The sequence below is a fragment of the Nelumbo lutea genome, chromosome 1 (genome assembly GCF_056320005.1).
Source record: "Nelumbo lutea isolate HS-2025 chromosome 1, American lotus-T2T, whole genome shotgun sequence".
NCBI lineage: Eukaryota > Viridiplantae > Streptophyta > Magnoliopsida > Proteales > Nelumbonaceae > Nelumbo > Nelumbo lutea.
This window is the reverse complement of record NC_142684.1, coordinates 199,199,672-199,219,911: the sequence shown is the minus strand read 5'-3', so window position 1 is coordinate 199,219,911 and position 20,240 is coordinate 199,199,672. Positions and strand designations below refer to the sequence as shown.

At 40.4% G+C, this 20,240-nt stretch overlaps 1 protein-coding gene across 2 annotated transcripts; it reads left to right on the top strand.

Moving 5' to 3' along the window:
* Positions 1–13,290: 13,290 nt before the first annotated feature.
* On the top strand, positions 13,291–15,426 carry LOC148880292 (flavonoid 3'-monooxygenase CYP75B137-like). 2 transcript variants are annotated; one of them, XM_088962156.1, is made up of 3 exons: positions 13,291–13,428; positions 13,533–14,535; positions 14,640–15,426. In XM_088962156.1, the coding sequence occupies exons 2-3, from the start codon at positions 13,540–13,542 to the stop codon at positions 15,264–15,266; spliced, it is 1,623 nt and encodes a 540-aa protein (XP_088818282.1). In that variant the 5' UTR covers positions 13,291–13,428; positions 13,533–13,539; the 3' UTR covers positions 15,267–15,426. The 2 variants fall into 2 exon arrangements, with proteins under 2 accessions (XP_088818282.1, XP_088818283.1); XM_088962157.1 differs by having other exon boundaries at positions 13,328–14,535.
* The last annotated feature ends 4,814 nt before the right edge of the window (positions 15,427–20,240 follow it).

Sequence of the window (20,240 nt, the reverse complement as noted above, 5' to 3'; positions counted from 1 at the left end):
TCTTTGCTTCATGTGTGAATGATAATATTTGGCATTTTACCTCATGTCGTTCTACTCGTCAATTGATGTGTGGCTCATTATGACACTAGCAAGTGCACTAGCCGTTCAAGTAATAGAGTAGTGAGTAGAGTATCGTTCCCACGATGACTTATGTAGCAACTACTAGTAATAAATCAGTCTACTGTTATCTGATCAGCCGAAATGTAAAACTAATGAAAAACTGAAATTAAAATTACAAAGTTATTTGTAACACATTGGACCAAACACCTTGTATGCAAATGATGAGACAAGCTAAAGATGCATAGAAAAATAAATTCAACAACTAGTTTTCTAGGCAATTCGAGTAGAATAGGATTCAACCTTGGTTTGGTGAAATCCTAAAGCAATGAACAGCCTCTCTCAAGCACATGTTCAATCTATGCATGAGTGCCGGTTCTTCTATCTCTAGCAAGAATCTAATCCCCATGCATGCATTCAGATTAGCAATTCTAGGGCTTCATTTCAGCTGGATGATCATCAATTCAGCTAAATGAACACCAACCGAATTGTGCAACTTATCTCTAACCTTGCACTCAATTCGGCTCTTGATTGGAAGATCTGAATTCTTAGAGTCTTTCTCAATCACTTTAGAAATTCCAAGAAAAAGGAACAAATTAGCCAGACTGAATTAAAGCTACCTGAATTTTTTCTCAAGTAATTCATGTATTACAAGTTCATGATCTGAATTCACAGATCTGATTTTAAAGAAAAGCAGTTCGGATCTCACTATTTCATGATCTGAATTTATAGATCTGAGATTGGAGTATAGCAATTCAGACCTTGTAAATTTATGATCTGAAATTTCAGACTAGCAGTTTGGCCAACAAACCACAATTAAAATTCCAAACAAGAAACTTCAAGATTGAACCTACTTTACTCGAATGAACTTAGAAAACAAATTATAGAATTGAATTTACATAAAACAAGCTTTGATTACAACAAGAAAGGAAAATTTGATGGAGAAATTACATAAGTCTTAACTGAATTCGATTACCAAATGGTGCAGAAATCAAGTGAGGATGAAACCCTTGATCTCCAATTGCTTTCTCCCCCTTCGAATTCAGCTTCTTCTTCTCTTGAAGTTGCTTGTTCCTCCTCTCTTCTCCTCTCTTGCGCCTATCTCTCTCTCTTTTTCTCTCTTATAACAAGAGCTCAAGGAGAGTTTGAAATCAGATGTTGGACCCTTTTTCCCCCTCTAGAGGCCTCCTTATATGAACTTTCAAGGAAGCTCTTGCCTCTTCTTGAAGTCTCTAGAATTTGGTGTATTACACCCCTCATGAACCTTCTAGAATGCTCCCTCCTTCTCTTCAAGAAACTTCTAGGAGTTGCCGCCCCTATCTCCCTTTGGGCTGCTATTTGGGCTGCAACTTAGCTTGCTTTTGAGCACATGTAGGCTACACTCTAGGCTATTCTTTGGGTTGAAACTGGGCTGTGCCGAAATTTCCTTCTTGTTAGGCTTCTTCCCTTGAGTTTTCCAAAGAGTTAGCTTGCTTTACTTGGGCTGAATGGAAACTCCCTTGCTCTCAAGGCTGGGCTGGGCTGAACTTGATAAATTTTGGGCTTTCTTTTTTTGCTTTTGCCTTATTTTTCTTGAATTGGTTGCCTTTGAAATATTTATTGCAATTAAGCTAAAAATAGGGCAAAATCTAATTAAACCGGCATAAAATTTCATGCAAAAACCTCATAAAAATATAGATAAATTGTAGGTTCATCATCAATGGTGGGGTTGTTATTTGCACATCTAACGACTAGCGTTTGGATATAGGTTGACCTTGATTCGTTTATACTCGAATTTGAATTGAACATTCGTCTAATTTTTGTAGAAGAGTCTTGATCTCCTACCAACAAAACGCATTCCAAATCCCTATGACTCTACCAAGTACCAAACCCTTACGGTATTGCGTTGGTAGGGTGTTGGTTATTGGATTGGTTTGATGATAAGGAAAAACACCCTAAAACAATTCAATATAAGGAACCTGAAAGCATTTTCTGATCCAATACAACTTATTATGTTAACATAGACAATCGAAATAGAGGGGAAATGGGAAAAAATACCTGAAAAGGGGAGAAAACCAAAAAAGGCTTCATTTCATCATCGAATTGATTGTTCGATGATGAAAACAGAGAGGTCGGAAAAATTCATTCCTCCCTTCAATTTGAATTCGTGGGTTTTGAGCAAACCATCTGATACTTGGCACATATTGGCTCTAATCAATTAAAAAGTTTGTTAGGTAGGCTTGACGGGAGTAGGCCTGTCAATGATACCCAAAAATCCGAGGCCCAATTCGACATGATTTGATTAAAATTGGATTAGATTACGTATTTATATAATCAGATTAGATTCAGATGCTACAATCTACATCTAATTAATAATCAAATCAGATTTGGATTTGACCCAATATGATTTGATTAAAATTTGAATATGATTATATTATAATATGTATTAATTTTAATATATAAATTATATATAATAATATTATATATGAATTTATATATAATAAATTTAGTATGTTATATTTATATTAATTTATTATATATAAAAGTTGAAAAATAAATATTTTTTTTAATTTTATTGATATTTTAGAGAATTTAAAGTGGAGCCGGATTAAATCCGAATCCGATGAGTTTGTTAGGATTCAAATATAAATCTGAGTCTCTAAATCCAATCGAATTTTGGATCAGATTTGAATGTAGGTTCTTAATATTCGGATCGGGTACAGATTTTGCTACATAAAATCAGAATTTGATCCGATTGTGACCCTATTGGGGAGAATATTAAATAAGGCCTAAGGGGAGAGAGAGGAGTAGGTTCCATAGCAGTTTTATTATTATTTTATTTGTTATAAGCATGAACCGTTAACTAAATAAAATTAGAAAAAAAAAACTATTATTATTTTATCCAATTACAAGTGTTAACTGTTAATTAAATAAAATTAGAAAACTAAAAAGGGTAAAAATGGAAAGTGAAAATAAGGTTTCGTCACGAAACACTATCACCATCCTCATTTTTATAAATGGTACAAACAATATTCTCATTTTATAGTATGGTATAGAAATTTTTATGATTTTCTATATTTTTGTAATTTTTTTGCATATTTCTTTGTTTTTTCTATAATTTATACTATTTTCTTCATTTTGAAGAAAAAGGTGCATAGGATAAAAGAGATGCCATTTCTGCTTCCTCCTTCTAATGTAAAGTAGGGGGAGTGGATAAGATATACACTATGTAAAGAAGGGTTTAAAGGAGAATTGGGGTTTTAGAATTTATGTCTTTGCTTCATGTGTGAATGATGACATTTGGCCTTTTGCCTCCTACCCATTCTGCTCACAAATGGTGGGGCTATTATTTACACATCTAATGCTTAGCATTAGGATATAGGTTAGTCTTGATTCATTTATATTCATATTCGAATCGAACATCCATTCGATTTATATAGAAGAATCTAGATCTCCTACCAACAAAATGCATTCCAAACCCCTATGGCCCTACCAAGTACAACCCCTACGATATTACATAGGTAGGGTGTCAGATTACTGGATTGGTCCGATGATCATTGAGAAAAAACACCTAAAATGAATCAATATAGTATATGTTTGGCATTGATGCTATAGTTGTAGCATTGATGTGTGTCTTGGAGCACTATTTTCTCAGAAAATGGTGTCTTTTTTTGTTTGAAATCGTTGCTACTAGGTAAGACGTTTCCTAGAGCAACAATAATTTTTTTTGTTTGGTATTAATGCTTTAGGAAACGTTTTCTGCACTTCTACCCATTATCCACTACCACATCACTGCCTTGTTGGCAGCAACGAACTGCAGGTCTAGGAAATGCCAAATTTGGCGTTGCTCCAAGCAATGCCTTCTTGATTTCCAAGGCGTGGCTTGGAGCACCATTTTCTATGAAAAAACAGTTCCAAACAAATGGTTGTTTATTGGAGCATCGTTTTTTCCTACATGGCACTGATGTGGTGCCATTTTCTGGAGCAACAACAACAGTTCCAAGCATACGCATAATGAACCTAAGAGCATTTTCTGATCCAATGCAACTTATTTCGTTAAGAGAGACAATTGAAAAAAAACTGGGACAAAAAGCTTCATTTAATCATCTGTTTGTTCCTTGATGAAAAGAGAGAGGTTGAAGAAATCTATTCTTCCCTTCAATTCAAATTCGTGGTTTGGGCAAACCATCTGATACTTGACACGTGTTGGATCTAATCAATGAAGAGGTTCATTAATTAAGTATGTGCTTTGAGAGAAGATCAAATAAAGTGAGGAATAGGTTCCACAATAGTCTTATTGTTATTTTATTTGTTTTATCCAATTACAAGTGTTATCCATTAATTAAATAAAATTTTAAAATAAAAAACAAAACAAAGAGTAAAAATGGAAAGTGAAAATCAAGCTTTAAAATAAAAAAAAAGCATAATAAAGGGTAAAAATGGAAAATGAAAATTAGGCTTTTTGACAAAACATTGTCACCATCTTCATTTTTATAAATGATGAGATACAGAGATTATCCAATTACAAGTGTTAACTGTTAATTAAATAAATTTGGAAAAATAAAAAACATAATAAAGGGTAAAAATAGAAAGTGAAAATCAATATTTAAAATAAAAAGCATGACAATGGGTAAAAATGGAAAGTAAAAAATCATGCTTTTTGACAGAACATTATCATCATCCTTCTTTTTATAAATCGTACAAATATATTATATTATATTATATATATATATATATATATATATATAGGGCATTTTAAGAGGGGTAGGATTGGAAATATGAAATCAGGGAGGGGTAGAATTGGAAACATAAAATTAGGGTGTTGGACGATGGATGTTCATCCATTTTTGCTTTTATAAATGGGTAAGGTGATGAGATACGGAGATTATCCAATTACAAGTGTTAACTATTAATTAAATAAAATTGAAAAAATAAAAAACATAATAAAGGGTAAAAATGGAAAGTGAAAATCAAGATTTAAAATAAAAGCATGATAGGTAAAAACGGAAAGTAAAAAATCAGGCATTTTGACGTAGCATTATCACCATCCTTATTTTAATAAATGGTACAAATACAAATATTATATATATATATATAATTTAGGCATTTTAAGAGGGGTAGGATTGGAAATACGAAATCAGGGAGGGGTAGAATGGAAATGTAAAATCAGGGTGTTGGACGATGGATGCTCATCCATTTTTGTTTTTATAAATGGGTAATATATATATATATATATATATATATATATATATATGGTATAGAAATTTTTATAATTTTCTATTTTTTTTTTTTGTAAATGCTTTTGTGTATTTCTTTGTTTTTTTTTTTTTTGTAATTTATATTGTTTTCTTTATTTTGAAGAGAAAGGTGCATAGGATAAAGAGACACCATTTATATTTCCTCCTTCCTATTGTGAAGTAAGGGGAATGGATGATATACACTATACAGAGAGGGGTTTAAAGGAGAGAATTGAGGTTTTAGAATTTATTTCTTCGCTTCATATGTGAATGATAGTATTTGGCATTTTGCCTCATGCTGTTCTGCTCGTCAATGGGGGGGTTGTTATTTGCATATCTAACGGCTAGCATTTCGATATAGGTTGATTTTGATTCATTTGTATTCGGATTCGAATTGAACATTCGTTTGATTTTTGTAGAAGAGTCTAGATCTCCTACCATCAAAAAGCATTCCAAACCCCTATGACTCTACCAAGTACCAAACCCCTATAGTATTACATTGGTATGGTGTTAGATTATTGGACTGGTCTGATGATCATTGAGAAAAAACACCCTAGAACAATTCAATATAATGAACTTGAAAGCATTTCCCGATCCAATCCAACTTATTATGTTAACGAAGACAATTGAAATAATGGGGAAATGGGAAAAAAAAACACCTAAAAAATAGGGAGAAAAACACTCCAACTTAAGCATCGCAGTGTTCCCGCCAGGCAACCCCCCGGGGATTCTTCTTCTTCTCCATCTCAAGTACCTTTTGGGAGCCACGCAAGTGCCAGCTAGGAGTGACCGGATTGTGCACCATCATTTGGCGTCGTCTGTGGGAAACACTTCTAAAAGCCTTCCTCTAAACCTTCACAGTTTTTCCTTCTCTGAAAACTCGACACTCATGGCTTCCTCAAGCAATGTTGGATGAAGCACAAAGATGGGTAACTCCAGGGAACAACCACAGGTTCCCACGGTCTGCATTGGGCAGCTCACCATTCCCCTCTCGGTGAACGGAGTCCCCAGCCTGAACATGCTGCGAGCAACGACGCTTGTGGGTGTTCCCCTACCTTCCTCGGTCGAAACGACCTTTGCTGAACCAACTGTCATCCCTCTGGCGACCAGCTAGAGCCAGCTCGACGATCTGATGTAGTGCATGCGGGCCATGCAAGCCCAAGTGCAACAGCTCCAGCAACACCAGATTTACCAGCAGCAAGTGCTGCACCACGTCTCCCAGTACCACTACCAGCAGCAATTCCCTCAACTGCCTCAACCTCAGCTTCAACAACTGCAACTCCCTTCTCGACACCCAACTTCACAGAGGGCTAGGTCTCATCGCCAGGACGAACGCCCTTCTCGCCAAGGAGAATCCTCCCAAAACCCTCCTAAGAGCCAGGCCTCCACCCGCGACAGACGAGAAAGACCGGCCACCCCGGTCTCGCCGTGGGTGGTCAGGTCGGGAGGACCCCAGCTTGCTAGGTCTACATCACCTCGACAGTCGAAGTTTGAAACTCTGCTCCTAGAGAACCAGTTTGAGATCTTGGCTGCAGACTCCAAGCAGGATCCCTCTGTCCGCAGCCATCACCAGCGGCTTGAGCTACTTCCTGCACAAACCATTCCTGACAGCACGAAGGTGAGCAGCACGAATCTGGAGCCCGCCAAGAAGCAGAGATGCCACCGCCGAGCTCACTGATTTGCCACCCACAACCTGCCCGAGCTCGGAGGCAGAGAAGAGGTAAGCTCGGGCGAAGCTAAGGCTCCCCTCCTTTCAGTTCCATCCCCCTTGTCTCCCAAGATCCTAGTAGTCCCAATGCCCAAAGACTTCAAGCTCCCCCCCTCTTGACAAGTACAATGGGTCGTTCAACCCAAATGACCACATAGATACCTTCCTATCGCAGATGCACCTGGCGAGAGCCAGTGAGTCGTGCATGTGCGTGGCTTTCTCCACCACTTTCAGAGGAGTAGCCCGCACATGGTACTGAAACCTGGCACCTGGATGAATAAGAAGTTGGGCGCAGTTCGTGCAAGCCTTCATGTCCCACTTTGTCACCAGCAAGTGGTGCCCACGAACTAAAGAAAGCCTCCTCAACATAGTGCAGAGAGAGGGAGAGTCCATCCGGAGCTATATCAAGCGGTTCAATGATGCTTGCATGTAGATACCGCACCTGGACCCCGTCGTGTGCCTCGCAACAGCCAAGAAAGGTGTGACGCATAAAGAGTTCAAGTGGCACATGGTTGTCAACCAACCAACGACCATAATCGAATTCCTTAAGCTTGCGGATAGATTTATAGCCACGGAGGAAGAGATCAACCAGAAGGGCGAAGGCGCATCCGAGAAGAGAAAAAGGGAAGGAGAGCCTTCCAGTCAAGGGGACAGCCGAAAGAAAAAAGATGCAGCTCGGGGGGCAAAGCCGCGTCAGTCGTTCTGAGCTCCAGTAGCGGAACGAACTGATTACACCCCACTGAACGCGAAGCGAGCCAAAATCCTGATGGCAATCAAGGACGCCCCACATGTGAAGTGGCCACCCCGTTTAAGGGGGAATCCCAATGAAAGAAATAAGAATCTGTACTGTGGTTTTCACAAAGATCACGGTCATAGTACCGAAAATTGTAAAAACCTTTGCAACATGATTAAGGAGCTCATCTGTCGCAGATATTTAAGGAACTTTGTACAAAATAACAATAACAACAACAACAACAACAACAACAACAATAATAATAATAATAATAATAATAATAATAATAATAATAATAATAATAATAATAATAATAATAATAATAATAATAATAATAAAAATAAAACTGGTCGGCAAGGGTAGCACGGTAAGGATGCTCCCGAGTCCAGCACGGTAAGGATGCTCCCGAGTCCAACAGCAGCTCGGACGTCAGTTCGTGAAGCTGCCCGGGAAGAAAAGAATCCTCCGAAGCGGTCGAGGACAGAAGAGCCAATTTTCTTCATGGAGGATGATGCGCGAGGGGTCCACTACCCCCACGATGACGCGCTTGTGATAAAGTTGAGAATCAACGACTTCGAGGTCAGGCGCGTACTCGTTGACTCGGGCAGCTCGGCAGATATTCTCTTCAAAGCCGCGTTCGACCAGTTTTAGTTGCAAAGAAGTGACTTGGAGCCCGCGAACACTCCTTTGGTGAGCTTCAGCAGAGAACAAGTTCGGCCCCTTGGGAAGGTAACAACACCTGTGGAAGTCAACACATGGCCCTGCGTAGTCAGACTCAACCACGACTTCTTGGTGGTCGTGACCCCCTCCCCATACAATGCCAGAATAGATCGGCCGATCACTCATGTCCTACGGGCAGTGGTCTCCACTTATCATCTGGCAATGAAGTTCCCTACAGACTTTGGTGTGGGGGTAGCGCGGGGCAACTAGCTCGAGTCCTACAAATGCTATGTCGCTGCCCTGAAGGGAAAGACCAAGGTGGCCGACGACCTCGAACTGGAGTGGCCTTTGGAGCAAGTCGAAGAACGAGCTACGCCCATAGAAGAAACAGTCGCTATCCCGACCTTAGCAGCAGACCCAGCTCGGACGCTTCAGATCGGTGCTTCCGTCCAGAAACCTCAACGATCTGAACTCGTAAGTTTCTTACTTCAAAATTTAGATATTTTTGCATGGTCCACAATAGAGATGCCCAGTATAGACCACGACCTTATAACTCACAAGCTAAATACTGATTTTGTAGTTAGGCCCGTTAGACAGAAGAAACGCAACCTAGCTCCGGAGCGGTGGAAAGCAGTCGACGAGGAGGTCGAGAAACTCATCGCATATGACTTCATAAGATAAGTCCATTACCTGAGCTAGGTAGCCAACCCCGTTCTGGTAAAGAAGGATAACGGCAAGTGGTGCATGTGCGTTGACTACACCGACCTAAACCGAGCCTGCCCGAAAGACTGCTTCCTGCTCCCTAGAATTAACCGTTTGGTGGATGCGACCTCAGCGCACGAGTTGCTGAGTTTCTTAGACACCTATTCAGGCTATAACCAAATCAAGATGGACCCGACAGATGAAGATAATACTACCTTCATCACGGAGTTCGCTTTATACTATTACAAGGTTATGCCCTTCGGGTTGAAAAACGCAGGGGCAACCTTTCAAAGGCTTGTAAATAAGTTGTTAGCACCATTAATTGGCAGAAAAGTAGAATTCTATGTAGACGACATGGTCGTCAAAACTCAATTCTTGCATGAATTAATACAGGACTTGCATTCTTTTTTTTGAAATTTTGCGTAAGTTTAATATGAGATTGAACCCAAACAAGTGTGTATTCGGTGTGACCTTGGGTAAATTCCTAGGTACATCGTTAACCGGCGTGGCATTGAGGCCAACCCGGATAAGATTGAGGCCATCTTAGATATGAGACCACCCCAGAAGTTGAAGGAGGTTCAGAGGTTAAATGGCCTTATAGTTGCCCTGAGCTACTTCATGTCCAAGTCGGCAGACCACTGTTTGCCATTCTTTAAGGCAATAAAGAGCAAAGGGTTTGAATGGACCCAAGATTGCCAGCTTGCGTTTGACGAGCTCAAGAGATACCTCGCTAGCGTGTTGATCTTCTCCGCTGCTATAGTACACCCCACTACAATGGATCTGTCGGGGATCATGTTGATCACCCAATGGATTGGTCTTTCTTTTGGTAGCTATCAAGGTGGCTGCTCATTCTGTCTGCTTGACTTTGGAGCATCTCCCCACCGGTCTCCCTTTCGGTCCCCATGTCCTTTCTCTTCGCGCAAGATGTAGTTCTTCAGGTATCCGCGGTGAATGAACTCTTCGATTTCGTCGTGGAGGTTTTGGAAGTTCTCTGTGCTGTGACCATGGTCCTGATGAAAGTGAGAGTAGACATTCGGGTTCCTGGTTGTTAGGTCTCCCCATAGCCTGGGTGGCCATTTGACGTAGGAGGAGTCCTTAATTGCCATCAAGATCTCCCCTCGCTTCGCGTTGAGGGTAGTATAGTTGGTTCTTTCTACAGGAGGGGTCCTGGATTGCCGACCCGACTTGTAGCTTCAGGAGGGGGACTTACTCCTTGAGAGAGGTGACTTACTTCTTCTCCTTGGTGAGTTTCTCTTCTTCCTTTTATGTTTGCCACTGCTCGTACCTTCTTCTTATTACTTCCTCTTCTTGCCTTGTTGGCCTTCCGGTTTTTGGCTGAGCTCTACTTTGGGGCTTATGAATCTCTCGGTTAATGCGAGAAACTCTGTAATAGTCTTCGACCGATTCACTCTAACGTGCCACTTGAACTCCTTGTGTGTAACTCCTTTCTGAGCTGTGGTGAGGCACACTGTTAGGTCGAGCTTCAGTATCTGTAAGCACATTTCATTGAAACGCTTGATGTAACTCTATTTCGACTCACCTTCCCTCTGCACCACATCCAGAAGGCTCTCTTATGATTTCAGACACTTCTTACTAGTGATGAAGTGGGTTGTGAACATATCCACGAACTGTGCCCAACTCCTGATGGAGCCCGATGTGAGGTTCCTGTACCAAGTTTGGGCTAACCCTTTAGAAGTGGTGGAGGAAGCCATGCACATACACGCTTCATCTGCCCCAATGAGTTGCATTTGAGACTAGAATGTGTCTACATGATCATTGGGGTCGTAAGATCTGTCATACTTGTCCAATGGAGGTACCTTGAAATCCTTCGACATTGGAACCACTAGTATCTCAGGTAATAGGGGGGATGGCCAAGTTAATAGAGTTGGGGCTGCTCGCGTAGCCACCGAGCTTACCTCTTCTTTTTCTTTGCTCTACTCCAATGCCTAATTATTCTTCGTTGGCGGGCTGCTCCTGGTTGAGGAACGGTGAGTCTTGCATCGTCGTCGTTGCCGCTGCTTCTTTACTGGTTCAACATTGGTGCTACTGACTTTTGTATGGTTAGGAACTTCAATTCTGGTCCTCTCTCGCTTTTGAACACTATTGCGAGGTGGATTAGGGTTCCTTCCTGCTGCTTCTTCTTGGTCTTGAGACCAGCGCTGGCTGCTTCTTCTGCTACATCTTCTTGTCTTGAGCCTGCACCTCGAGCCCCAAGCTGGCGACCATCGCGTTGTGATCTGTTGCTCTCCGGCTGCAAAAGTTGCTGCTGAATGTTCCTCTCGGGCTGGCTGACTTCGGGCCTGTCCTTCGGGTTCCCCTTTTGAGAAACTGGGGGAGTGTGCTGCCCATCCGTCTTGCCCCAAGGTGGGGTCCGACCCCTGGGAGGGACCGGTACCTACGAGGTTCCCTCACCTCGATGGGGAGATCGGTGAACATTCTTGTGGGCCCTGTGCTTATTCTGGTTCTGGTTCTGTACTTGATACTAACCTGTTTGTTGTGGTGGAAACTGTTGTTGGCTTGGCTACAGTGGTGGAAACTACTGCTGGTATTGCTAGAAGAAATAGTATTGTTTGAATTGTTGGAGTTGATGAATCTGTTGCATCTAGATTTGCATGGTCCTAACACTCTAAACAAGATCGTCGAACTGAGACTGTCCGAACCCGAGAGGGATCAGAGAAGGCTCCGAAAAAGTGGTGTTCACCTGGGGCAATGTGACATTTATCTGCTGAGTCGTATGTGGCACTAACAGAGAGGGGATCCCCGAGGCAGTCAAGGGGATGGTGAATCGCCCGATAGTCACTGAGAGGCCTTGAGGAAGTGATGTTTGGTGATCTTGCCCCCCAGTGACACTCATGTCAATGCCCTTACCGGTATTGCTGGAAGATGCTATTGAGAAAGAATGCGATGGTTGATGAGATGTAGTACTGACCTTTTGATCGTATTCACACAGATGACGCCAATTGATTGTGTACAATTTGTAAGCTTCTAGCTGGAAGAAGATTTGGACATTAGTTGCATAGCGAGTTGGACCAAGTTGCAAGACAGAGGATCAAAGAACTTGGGGTGGCTAACCCAGCGAGGTCACTCTGATGCTTAAGTTAGTACTGGGTTGTGCGAGCTGAAAATTTATATGTTAGTAAGCTAATGAACAAATAATTGCGTGTACCTGAGTCTTGGGGGTTGATGCCCTTATATAGCTGGGCTGCCGTAAATCTCGCGAAACGTTCCCGGAATCCTTGACCCGTGGCGTAGAGATTCATTCCGCTTTGGAAAGGGGTAATGTACCAATTAATAAGGCTTATCGTTTCTCTTTGATTTGGGTGGGGTAAGGACGAGGCCTACAGTTACGCTGCGTGATCGTGAGAAGTTCAGAGACGATTGTTGAACTCCTAGGTTCAATTACATGACACCTCGGCGTAAGTGGATACCGATGTGCTCTGGGTCCAAAGTGGTCAAGCACCTTGGCACTATGTGCTGATTTGTCATTTGGCTAGCAAGCCGCGTCCACATGTCCCTTACATACCAGGTCGGGCCAAATCACTCCACATCAAATAGAAAATAACAAAAACAAGGAAATTAAGAAAAATTAAAAGGAGAAAACGTGAGGGTTGTTTTGGAGGACAGATGCTTTAGAAATACTTTTTTAGGTAATTGAGAATGCAATTCACGGGCATGCTTTTGTTTTTACTTAAAATAAATTAGAAGGCAATTAATAATTTGCCCACTCTCATGGTAACATGCCCAACCCAGAAACTCTCTCAACATGAAAGGCTCTTGGGGGCCAACAGCCAAGTTTTTCCATTGGGAAGTGGGTAGAAATGTGAAAGTGGCATTGATTTTATGAAAACTGTTTGGATTAAATCCCATATGGCTCTATATTTATCAAGAGACGTGTATTCTTTCATCTTTTAAAAAACAAATAAAAAATCTTAAACGTTACAAATCTGTTGGGAAGGGAGAGAAATGGGGAGAAAATGTTGATGATATGGCTTAATGGATTGGGTAAGGGAACTGGAGAAAAAAAAGAGAGTGAATGAAAGAGAAATCCAAAACAATCCAAGTCCCATCCGTTTACAGCACTAGCACCGAACCATGTTCCATCATCTTTGCAAAGATAATATAGAAAAACGTCCTTTCACAAACCCCCCCCCCCTTTCCTACAAAATCCCCCACCCCCCTTTCTTGCTGCCAGCGGGCAGATAAGAAGCTTATATAAATTACAAATAAATATGTCTTTTTTCTTCAATATTGTTTCCTTCCGATATACCGGCCGGATAAGTAATTACAAGAAGGTAGGGAATAAGTAAAGAAGATTTAGAGCTAGCTTCTTGAAGCAGCACCAAATTTTCTTGGTAACTTCAATACTCCTTCCAAATCTTTACTTTCCTTCTTTTGACAGAACATTCATACATGCATAGTTTTGCTAATAGAATCTCATTTCCTATCTTATCACTAGTACAAATATGTATTTGATTGGAAAATTTAGACCCTTTCTCTCTTCGGAGGTTTGGTCATGGTGGTGGGAAAGTAGCAATCAGCAGGATGACATGATTACCAAAGTGATACTTCCATTCTTGGTTGCAATAATCTGCATCGCCTGGTACAAATGGGTGACCAAGGATGCAGTAGATAAAAGAATTAATCCACCGTTGCCACCGGGACCGAGAGGCTTGCCGTTGGTTGGAAGCCTTCCATTTCTCAGTGCCGATCTTCATCGGTGCTTTGCCGAATTAGCTCAGACATATGGCCCAATAATGAAGATTCAACTGGGAGGCAAGCTCTGTATCGTAGTGAGTTCTTCTTCCCTAGCAGGGGAGATTATGCGAGACCATGAAACCGTATTTGTCAATCGTGATGTTTCGCCGGCGGCTGACATCTTCTCCTACGGTGGTTCAGACTTGGTGTTTAGTCTCTATGGTCCACAGTGGCGTGCAATTCGGTCTGTATGTGTTAAAGAGATGCTAAACAATACGAGACTCGACGCCTGTTACTCTCTTCGACGACGGGAGGCTCGCGGGATGCTCAGCAGACTTTACTCCAAGGTTGGGACTCCCATCAATGTTGGCGAACGAATGTTTGAGACAATTTCCAATGTGATTATGAGCATGTTGTGGGGTGGCACGCTCAACGAAGAAGAGAGGAGCATCATCGGTGTTGAAAGCAGGAAAGCCACAAAGGAATTTTCCGCTCTGTTGGGAAGACCCGACATTTCAGATCTTTTCCCTGTTCTGGCCTGGTTTGACATTCAAGGTGTGAAAAGAAAAACGAAGAGGATCCACACTCGGCTCGATCAGCTTTGCCAATCTGTCATAGATCGACGACTAGAGATTGGAAGACAACAGACAGAGGAAAGCAATGATCAACAAGGAAAAGACCTCGTGCAATTCCTTCTGCAGCTGAACAAAGAAGGGGACCCCAAAAGGCCCATGACTTCAGTCATGATGAAAGCTTTACTTTTGGTAATTCGTTCTTACTCACCCAGAGAAAGACAATACTTCTAGTTTTTTTTTTTTTTAATGCTTAAATTGGAGTTAAAAAGGCAAGAACTAACTTCAAATAACAGGACGTTTTGCTGGCTGGATCGGAGACATCGGCGAGGACGGTGGAGTGGGCAATGGCTGAAATGATGCAGCACCCGGAGATACTAAGAAAAGTTCAGGTGGAGTTAGAAGAAGTTGTTGGGATGAATAATGTTGTAGAAGAGTCCCATTTGCCAAAGTTACAATATTTGAATGCAATGATAAAGGAAACCCTGCGACTACACACAACGCTGCCACTCATTCTCCCCAGACGGGCGGCTCAGACATGCATCATAGGCGGCTACACAATCCCAGAGGGAGCACGAGTCTTTGTAAACTTGTGGGCAATACACAGAGACCCTACAAATTGGGACAACCCCTCCCAGTTCCAACCAGAGAGGTTCTTGAACGAAACCAACAACTGGGACTTCAACGGCAATGATTTTCGTTATTTTCCTTTTGGGTCTGGGAAAAGGATTTGTGTAGGGGTTCCCATGGCAAGGAGAATGGTCCCCTACATTTTGGCTTCTCTGCTGCATTCCTTTGATTGGAAAATTACAGAAGAAATGGAGCTTGATCTTTCTGAAAATTTTGGGGTCAGTATCAGGCCAGCAAAGCCAGTATTTGCCATCCCCACCCCAAGGTTGTCTAATTTACAACTTTATGTTTGAACTCTCTATTTTCAGATTAGTCGAATGAGGTGCCATACTGCCGTCGTGTCTGTACCGTTTTCCTTCTATGTTCTGGAACGCATGAGACCATCAGTCCAAGTGGAATATTTACATACACTTGTTAGACGGATAATTTAAGCACTGCGCATCTTGTATGTTATATCTGTCTGTGTGGTGTTTTCCTCGATGAATGGCATAGTCTAACTGCGACACAATGTGGCCACACCAGTCACCCCTTATCTATTTGGGAATTGATTTTTGTTTGATAATTTAGAAAAATACATTAGGCTGCATTCATTTCCACATAAAAGTAGTAAAAGCAAAGTATTCTCCTTAGGCTGTTTTTTTTTTGTTTCTTTTTGTTGCAAATTTCGTTTGCACTGATGTAATGCATTTTACTGCAAATAGGCTATTTTAGTGTAAATTAGCGGTGACCCATTTAATGCATGGGATTTGTTGAGCGAAAGGTAAGTAATAAAAATATATAAGAGTATACAGTTGTTTTATATTTTTTAATTTTTAAATAATTAATAATTATTTATATTTTGAGTTCACAATGATATAGAAAAGATATAATATCTGAAATTTTTTTACCAATCGATTGGTATCATAAACATGGTAGCCAATAGGTGTTATTTATCAAAATTCATGGGTGGATTTCCATGGTCAAAACTCTTTCAATACCATATCTTAATATCTTTCCCGCATCATAGATTTTCCCTTACATACTACTATTAATAAATTTTTTACAACATAAAAAAAAATAATAATTAATTTTAGCTAATGATGTTCATCATAGTGATGAAACCAACCAACTGGACTTGGCTTGGTTGATTTTCTAATATGACCAAATCAGAGTCTATGAAGATGATCTTTTCATACTCGGTAAGCTGCATATCCGCAGCCTAATGTAGTTCCACTCGTTGTAGGCGTTTCTCCTAGCGTTGGGGCTTCGAATGCGCTTGATTTGCTTGATCTTCCATCCGATAGTTGGAGGGCTCGCTGGCTTCTCTTGGTTATGGATTCGTCGGCAAGTGGGACCAAATCTTTGGTGGAATTGGACTGAATTATGATTTGGGCCAAGACTACGGCACCACAGACGTAAGCTTCTAAAGAGTGGAGGGTTGGTACGTAAGCTTCTGAAATTTGGGTTTTAAAAACCTGGGTTTGTCGCTTCCTTCATTTTCGGCTCTTGGATGATAGCAAGCTGCGAGCCCTTTATTTTGGGCTCTTGGGTTTTTGTTATTTTTCCCAATTCAAATACCGGTGTCGCTTGATCAACAAAAGACTTGGAATTCCTTATTCTGCTGATAGAACTCGTAGAATTTTTGACCAGCAGAAGCAGAGGAAAAGGACCAGACCTGTCGATACTTGCTTTATTTGAAGAATCTGGAGGTTCTATTCTATATCTGTAAAGGATTGTAAATCCTTGTGCCTCGGATCCAAGGAAAGATTATAGTATAGGAAAGGCTAATAATCCCTTATACTGTTAGCTTAGTGTCTATTGACTGAGTCCAGACTGTTGAGGGCTTGGACTTTGTTTCATTTTCTTAAGAAATAAGATGATTAACGGTGTGTTTTATTTTTAAGGGTAATTTCGATATTTTTAAAATTCTTAAGTCACATACACGAAATCACATGATATACATAACTGCTGGTCTATTAACGGTAGGTAATAGATTGTGGCATTTCCAAAGCTTGGGTACTAGATTGTTGGGTTTTAAAGTTCGGATATTAAATTGGCACTCGGCCTAAAGTATAGGGTACTTATAAGGAATTTTACTTTTATAAAAAAACATGTATATATATGATGAAAATAATTGAAAAGATACATATAGTTTTTTGTTTTTTATTTAAATTGTTATATCCTTGTTTCATTTTAATAAGTTATTATTATTTTTTTTAAAATCAAATTGGATCGAATTAGATATGAAAATCTAACTTCCTCATCGGATTTGAATTCGGATCCATGTGTATCATAACTGTGATATGCAATTAACAATATAGGATCGAATTCGAATATACCTTGATTTGAATTTGATCCAATTTGTTTGCATCCCTAGTTTTAGGTGACCAATTCCTCAACCTAATCAGGTTGATTTGGATGGCCAAACAACCAACAACTGAACCGAACCAACCCATGAACACTCGTAATTTTAGCTAATTTCATAGTATAATCTCTAATAAATAAAAATAGTTTAATCTCCAATAATTATTGAAAATTTATAGTAAAAAAATACAATTATTGAAAATATATTGGTAATAAAAATACAATAAATACAATAGTTACAAAAATACAATAAATGCTAAAACATATATTAAATTAGTTAATAAACAATGTATTTAATCTCTAGTAAATATTGATCAATAAATTATAACAAAAATACAATAGTTACAGTAAGTACAATAAATTAAATTTAAAAAGTTAAATGCCACTAGTTTAATTTCTAATAACTATTGAAAATTTTCTGTTAAATAACAAAACAAAAATAGATTTGTACATACTTATTGAAAATATATTTATCACAAAAAAGGATAAATAATTACTTTAAATACAACAAATATTGATTTTACTTTATATAAATATATAATAAATATAGATTATTATTAATAAACTTTAATTTTTTTGAAAGTTATTTTCTAGAATTATTAATTGACATAAGTGAAATTATTTATTTACATTACTATTTAGTTATTTAAATAATATCATTATTTAAAATTTAAAATATTAGTTATTTATTGAATTTAATAATCCATAAAATAATAATTTATACTATTATTATATAACTTTGTAATTATTTTTTGTAAAATATTAAATTATTATTAATTTGAATATTGTGTTGTAATTAGTTTTCTAGTTTTAAGAAAATTTTTAAATTTATTATATAATTTCATTATTTTAGCTATTTAAAATCTAGTTATGTTAAATATTTCATTAGTTAAAATATCTACTTATTAAAATATTTAAATAATATATAAAATATTTAAAAACTTCATTAATTGACTTATTTATTTTAAAGTTATTACATAATATTAAAAAATTTGTTATATAATTACTTAGCTATTTTTAATATCTTGTTATTTTAGATATATAGTTATTGAAATATTTAAACAATATTTTATTTTTTTTAATATTAAATGTTTATTTATTTGAATAACATTTAAATCAAATAATCAGAAAACAATAATTTTGTAAAAATATAAAATTATTAATAATATGTGATCAAGGGAGATTTGACCCGACCTCGTAATCACTCAACACGTGGCAAAAGCAACAACTCGGCATTATAGCTTGCCAAGGCGCGGGCTTCGAAGGAAGGAACCAGCGGTCCGAACTCTTCGCAAGGAGTCCAAACTCCTAGTACGGAGCCCGAGCTCTCCCTTAGGCCCCGAGCCTTATGAACACAAAGGGCAACATCCCGAATTAGTCTGCCCCATGGCAGTTCGGGCCACACCTCTCTCTGAACTCAAGATTTCGCCTCGCACACCACTCCAGCACTTCGCCCAGGACACCGAACTGAACAAACCGTACCTGACACTGAAGGAGTCCGTATCAGGGGCGGCGCACTTGACTGACTTGGGATCTGACGCTTGACAGCCGCATTCCAACGGCCACCTGCCATGACCACCTGACCCCGCCATCTCCAGTTACAGAGACGGCTTCGACAAGGAGCAGTGGCTGTTTTGTCCCAGCAGAGGGGATGACACCCGAACTGCCAGAAGCACATAAGTAATCATACCCGACCTGACAGAAGCCTCGGAGTGAGTCCGCGAGGTGGTTATAAAAGGCTCCCTGCCCCCCAAGAACAACGTATGTGAACTTTGTGTCATCTGGTTTTATCTTGCCTTCAAGAGAATACTAACTTGAGCTTCGGAGCAATCTCACCAGGTTCCTCCCCAAAGATTCCTCATCTTCCCCGTTTCAGGCTCCCTGTTGCTCCAGTTGGAGGCAAGGTTGTTGACAGCTAAGACCAGCCGGATTACGCACCATCAATTGGCGCTGTCTGTGGGAAACGCTTCTAAAAGTCTCCCTCTAAAACTCTCATGACCTCCTCTTCTTTCAAAAACTCCAACACTCATGGCTTCTTTCAGCAATGCCGGACGTGGCACAGAGACGAGCACCACCGGGAAACAACTCCAAGTCCTCGTGGTGTGCATCGGACAGTTCACCATCCCCCTTCCGGTGGATGGGATCCCCAGTTTGAATGTGCCACAAACAGTGGCGCCCGTAAACCTTTTTGCCATGAACGTCCCTCTTCCACTCCCTATCAAAACAACTTTTGCTGAACCAACTGCTGTCCCCCTGGCAACCCACCAGAACCAGTTTAACGACCTGATGCAATGCATGCGGGCAATGCAAGCCCAAGTGCAACAATTCTAGCAGCATCAACTCCAACAGCACCAAGTACCACACCATTTCTCTCAACATCACTATCAGTAGCAGTTCCCCCAACTACCCCTGAACTAACCACTGCTTCCACCTCGACACCCTGCTCCGAAGTTGGTTAAGGCCTCCCCTCAGGGCAGATGCCCTCGCCAAGGAGAAGCCTCCCAACTCCAGAACCCCCCTAACAGTCAGGCCTCATCCCAGGCCGAAGGGAAAGGAAAATTACCCCCGCCTCGCAGCTCGCAGGCGGGTTGGGAACCTGGCCCGCAAAATCAGCACCTCGGCGTTCCAAGCTTGAGTTCCCGTTCACAGAGAACCGATTCAACGCCCTAGTAGCAGACTACCAATATTCTGGGCCCATCGAGCTCGGCAACACAGAGGCCAGCAGCGCCAGTACTAGGCCTGCTCAACAATGAAGGCGCCAGCGAAGTCGCCGAACTACCACCCGTGTCTTGCTCGAGCTCAGAGGTAAGAAAGGGACGAGCTCGGACGAGGTAAAAGCTGCCCCAGTTCTCTCAGTTCCTTCCCCCCTTGCATCATAACTCCTGGCAGTCCCCATGCCCAGAGACTTCAAGCTCCCACCTTTG